Source organism: Carlito syrichta, unplaced genomic scaffold, assembly GCF_000164805.1.
Source record: "Carlito syrichta isolate Samal-C Ts95f unplaced genomic scaffold, Tarsius_syrichta-2.0.1 Scaffold307028, whole genome shotgun sequence".
Lineage (NCBI taxonomy): Eukaryota > Metazoa > Chordata > Mammalia > Primates > Tarsiidae > Carlito > Carlito syrichta.
The window spans coordinates 440,962-446,807 of NW_007251124.1; the positions used below are offsets into that span (position 1 = coordinate 440,962).

The following is a 5,846-nucleotide window of genomic DNA, read 5'->3' on the forward strand; positions in this document are numbered from 1 at the left end:
AAAAGGATTCCAGATCTGAAACCCTTCTGAGGACCATTAAGGACTCCAGAGATTCTTAAATATTTCAGAGAATTAGAGGAAACTTGAAAATGAAGCACACATTTTTTTTTTTTGATTTGGAGTCTCACTCGGTTGCCCAGACTGGAGTACAGTGGCCGCTCCCAGCCACCGCAGCCTCACCTGCTGGGCTCCGGCGATCCTTCCGCCTCAGCCTTCCGAGTAGCTGGAACTACAGGCGGGCGCTACCATGCCTGGCTGATTTTTTGATTTATTGTAGAGATGAGGTCTCGCTGCCCAGGTGGGTCTCGAACCCGCGGGCTCAGGCAATCCACTCACCTCAGTCTCCCAAAGGCGCGGGATTACAGGCTGAGCCACCGAGCCCGGCTTGAAGCACACATTTTTTTTTACAGTTTTCAACATCACTAGTAACTGGTTCTGCAGTCTCTCCACTGCCCTTACAATTGTCAAATGGTTGGAAAAAGTTTTGTGGAGGTATTAAATTCAATGGTTTATGGCCAAAGCCAGCCAGGTTTTTTAAAAATCCATTTTTCCTAACTAGATTTTGAGTTCTAAAAGAAAATATCCAAATATTTTGAAAATATTTTTCATTTCTCATGTAAGTAAGCAGAGAGGGGCTGAAAACAGTTCAAATTATTCCTTTTACAAATCAACCTGCAAGCTCCAAACCTGCTAGACATGGGACGTGAGAAAACCTAATAGCCACAAGGCACTTTCCTGGAAGTGCAAGATAACAATCAATTCACAGCCTTACCTCCACATCCTCTCTTTGTGAAGTTATCGGTTTACAACCCCTGCTTGTCATGTATACTCACCTGGAGACAATTTATTCTTTGAAAATCTGGTTTTACTAAATACAACCTTGCAAACTACCCCCCCAAAAATGTATAGCCATACAACCTGACCCCATCCCTTAGCTAAACTAACAGATAAAACCTCTCTCCTCTTTCTCTGGGTTGCTCAGCCTTGGAGCATTAGCCCACTGAGTCACGGCCGGCACTAATAAAAATGTTACTTCCTAAGATAGCCTCGGTATCAGGGTCTCTCTGCTTTCCTGCAACGAGTGTACCACTTATAAATTTTAGAATCTTAAGAATAATTTTCCTGATGGTTTCTGGCTTATCTATCAAGTTTTATGTTGCTTTATTAAAATTCAGTGAGGGATCTATTTAAGTACGCACCACAATTGTGATCCCCATAATGCTTGACATTACTCACTGATATTTAAATTTCCTGTACTTTTAAAGTATCTATTGTGGAGAAACATGAGACCTGATTAGGTCAACATCAGCTGGGGAAATTGGGTAAACTATTTTGAGAAGGAAATCTCAGAATGAGAGTTCAAGAATTGTAAAAGCTGAATAGCCCACTGAAAAACATTTGCTGCAGCCAACAAAGAAAGTAGTCAACAGCAGTCTCCTGGTTCCATGATAAACAAAAAAACAGTCAGCTACTGCTGTTTAAAAGGCAAAAGCCTACAATCATGGAGCAGCTGCTTTTCAAATTCCCCACAATGTATGTAGTCAATTTATAAATTCTTCTCCATGCCCCTCAGGCAATCATTTTCCCCCAAACTGAATCCCAAGACAATAGAATAAATGCTTCTATCTATCCAGCCCCTGCCTCTTTGCAGGCAGCAAACACTCTCACTATTGTCCTGCCCGTTGTGCCCTTCACAGTGTATCTTCCCTTTAATAAATCTACCTTTTTAACTCATAACTGTCTTGGTGAATACTTTCACCCCACGACTCTGGTCACACTCAACCTGCCACACACAGCACCTGCTTCAAATAATTTGTGAAAAGGAAAAGATTCCTCATTTAGTCTTCTTTCTTTAATATCTTATTTTCTGACATTTACATCCATTATAAAATAATGAATTTTAATTATAAAACTGTGTGGGTAGATAGGGCTTTAAGTAGGACCTTTGTATATCTAGTTAGGAGTGGTTTTATTATGATTTTTTGGTTTTGTTATGCTTTTTTACTTTTATGTGTTTTCAGATTTTAACAGTGAGCATGAATTACTTTTATAAACAGAAATGTATGTGCATTTGTTGTAGAGAGAGAGAGAAAATTCTTTGAGAAGCAAGGATTCTTTTTATGTAGGGCTAGAAGGAGGTAATTTTGGTTATATCAGAACAGTCATTTAGAAAAGACTTTAAAACTTAAGTTCTCTGTAATTAAATAAGGCTAAATATAGAAACCATTTAAACTTAAAAGTGTATCCTCCCCTATTGCCCATAACTCTTCTTTTCCTCTCCTAGCACAGCTTTGCCTGTTCAAACAAAGAAAAGGGCAATGATCTTCACAATTCCATGATGGATATCATGGCTTGAAGTAACAGTGGGGAAATGATGAAGAAACCCAGTACTACTAATTCATGACAACGTTTGGTTGCTTAGGGTAACTGCCCTGTGTACATCCTCATTCCTTGGAATTATAAGACTGTACTGACCCTCCCTGGAACAGAATGAGTTATAGTCACATAGATTGTTATTCACATAAAATAGATTGTTATTCATTTCATGATCAATAGTTAAAAGTTAGAAATACAATTATTTTAATCTTGAAACCATAACTAGTATACTCTTTTGTTTTGTTGTACCCATTGTCCAATGAAGTATTACAATGAATAATATTTTACTTTGTAATAAGCTCCATTTATTCTTTTGCTTAGGATTACTAATAAAGGAAAATTACAGGTTCCTTGTGTGAGAAATAAGAATGGTAATTTATTTTCAAATTGGAACCTAGCTTATCTTGGGTTCTCAAGATGGTGTCTAAATGCTTTGTGCTTCTCTTTTGTTGATTCACTTCCTGTTTCTTTGTGCTTCTTTTTTGTGGGCTTTTTACTTTGGCAGGCTTCATGTTTAAACTTTTGGTGGAATCCAATCAGAATGGTAATTCTGTAAGCCAATCAGCAAATAGGACACGCAAATGAAATAATTTTGTAAGTCAATCAAAATATGTCATGTAGGCATTGTACTGAAAAGCCTGTAACTTCTGTAGAACTCCGCCAATGAGAAACAAGGAGAGGAATCTGCATTTTAAGGATAAAAGTACTGGTCTTCCTGCTTCAGTGTGCCTGCCTACCCACCAGACACCCAATCTTGTAAGACCGTCATTAAAGTCTCACTTCTGCTGCACTCCATGTCTCTGTGTCTATTCTTTGATTTTGGACAAGTGAGTTTGTTTCTCACACTGGTAATGGGTACCAAGATATGCAAACAATGAGTGTTACTGAAAAAACACAGTTGTAACTGGAATCTTGAATGTTTTGTAAGTTGCATAGTTTGATGTTAATCAATCGCAAACTCCAATGTTATGCTTATAAATACTGATTGTAAAGTCCAAGGAGTTGAGCTGGCCTTCGTATCTATACTGGCTTGTCTCCCTGCATCCAAATTCAGGAATAAACTTTCTTCCCAGTTCCTTCCCTCTTGACTTTCATTGGCAGCTTGAGAAAGCAGCCATGAGTTCCATGGTCTCTTTCAGGACCAAGAGACCTGAATGGGAGGGTGGAGAGGAGCCTGACATCAAGTGATCTGTCTCCATGGTCCTGACACCAAAAAGTCTGTTTCCATGGTCACAGCAGCTCTTAGCAGCCAGTCCCACCCAGTGCTTTTGGATGAGCCAAGGACAGGTCTAGAGCACTTCTGAGAAAAACAAAATACTGATGAACAAGAGAAGGAGGTCAAGAAAGCAGGAATAAAATGGGAGAGGGAGAGGAGGTATGACTCCAGACACAGTATGCAACTGGGAAAATACAACACAGAGTCAGGCTACTGCAGAATATTTTTTAATTTGAGTCAGTGATCAGAATGAGTTAAAACCCAAGGAAACTCAGGGTGAGGAGAAAGTCTATCATTCAGAAAAAGGGGCATCCCTGTCCAGGTGCCATGACCTGAATGCACTAAGGTACAGGCACCAAGAAAGGCTCTGGTGGGGTCTGACCCAGAGGGGTTTTGTGACCCACCATCATGAAGATGACCCTCCCTTTATGTGAACTGAGTTTTCTGCTCTCACTCAGCCTTCAGAAGTCCTATAAGAGAACTATGGGATGGCAGGCAAATAAGGGAGGATTAGTTAGAGAAAGGAAGAGTTTAATAATACATGTGATCTTAGAGGAGACTATAAAAGGCACCTAGAGAGGCTTGCTGCCAGTTCCTGCTTTCTTTTAACCTTCAGGACAGAAAACAGATGTCAAAGTTTCTGAGGATTGCTTTTATAGGGACATTGGGTAGTCTAAACCATTTACCATAAAATATAATTTTTTAATAGATTGAAAAACTCTCTGATGCTGTCTTGAAATTTTATCAAACACACACACAAACACATACATATACACATGCATACACATGCAAATACACATCCACATATTCAGGAACACACAACTTCACACAGAGACTTGGTATGAAGTAATATGGAGAAAAATGGATTCTTTGTTAGACATGTCCTTCAGGTGGGAAGCAGGGTGGGTTTTTTTCTGCCAGTCACTCCCTTCCTACTTGGTACTGAACTGCTTTAGGTAATCTAAGATGTCTGACTTGACTGTGCTTACTGGAGCCCGGTGGAACCAACGCTTGACAGGGACTCCATTGGGCCCCACCAAGAACTTCTCAAAGTTCCAGCGGATGTCATGGACCTTCATGGGCTCCCAGAAGAGTTGGCTTGATGATCCCAAAAGATCAGAGGTTGGAGGGCAGGAGTTCTGGAGAAGAGATATAAAAAGTAGAAGGATAAGTTTGAGTCTACTTCTTTGTTATCCAGTTTTATCCTTATTCCCAGAGAGTCTAATTCACCATTATATGTCTTAATATATTAACTACTTAACATGCTTCCAATCAACTAGACACTGTAATATATTATCACCAATATCTCAACTACCAAACAACCAGAAGTTAGAGAGTATAATAGTCAATAGAAAGCCTTCTTCCTTTCCCCGTCTCTCCTCCATTTCCATGATTTTATTATGGTGCTTCAGTAAAAGAATATCTTCTATTTTCTGGGGCAAGTCATATCATTTCTAGAGATTCAGTTTCCTAAGCCAAAGAATAATAGGTTGATTTAGAGTAGTGGTTCCCAGAGTTTGGAGTTGTGAAGCCAGTAAAAGTTCAATACCTACTTTTTGGAGATGTATGTGGAATACCTAATATTCATTTTGACAAAAAGAAAAATTAAAAGTCTACTATAGCCATATATTCCAAAATTAAAGGATTTTCAAATATTATGTTGAACCACAGAAAGTTGATTAAAGCACCATTTCTTAGCATCAAAAAAGTAGATTTATATGGTCAAACCTAATAGTAATTTAATATCAAAATAAATGTTGGTCTTATCTTCAACAAATTGATCTTTATGAAAAACTCCCCACATCTTTTTTTGTGGTTTTTTTTCCCAGTTTTCTATTGATGGGTAAAAATTCAAACCAAGACCAGCCTTCTTCTGCAGAACAACAGCATTTGGGGATGAGTAGATTAAAAGATCCTTGGGAGCCGGGCATGGTGACTCACACCTGTGATCTCAGCAATTTGGTAGGCAGAGGTGAGAGGATTGCCTGAGTCCATGGTTTCGAGACTAGCCTGGGCAACTTGTCAAGACCTCATCTCTATAGTAAATCAAAAAGTAGTTGGGCATGGTAGCAAACACCTGTAGTTCCAGCTACTTGGAAAACTGAGGAAGAAGAAACACCTGAACCCAGCAGGTCAAGGCTGCGGTGGCCGTGAGCATGCCACTGCACTCCAGCCAGGGTGAGAGTGAGACTCCAACTCAAAAAAAATAAAAATAAAAAAGAGATGAGATCCTTGGCCGGGGGGGGGGGGGGCT

At 39.5% G+C, this 5,846-nt stretch overlaps 1 protein-coding gene across 1 annotated transcript in view; it reads right to left on the reverse strand.

Annotated features, from left to right (window-relative positions):
* Window positions 1–4,524: 4,524 nt before the first annotated feature.
* The window catches only part of GPX6 (glutathione peroxidase 6), an 8,814-nt gene continuing 7,492 nt past the window's right edge, over window positions 4,525–5,846 (reverse strand). Inside the window, exon 5 of the mRNA XM_008063778.1 lies at window positions 4,525–4,731. Coding sequence (XP_008061969.2) covers window positions 4,525–4,731 — 207 coding nt within the window. The remainder of the gene's footprint in view (window positions 4,732–5,846) is intronic.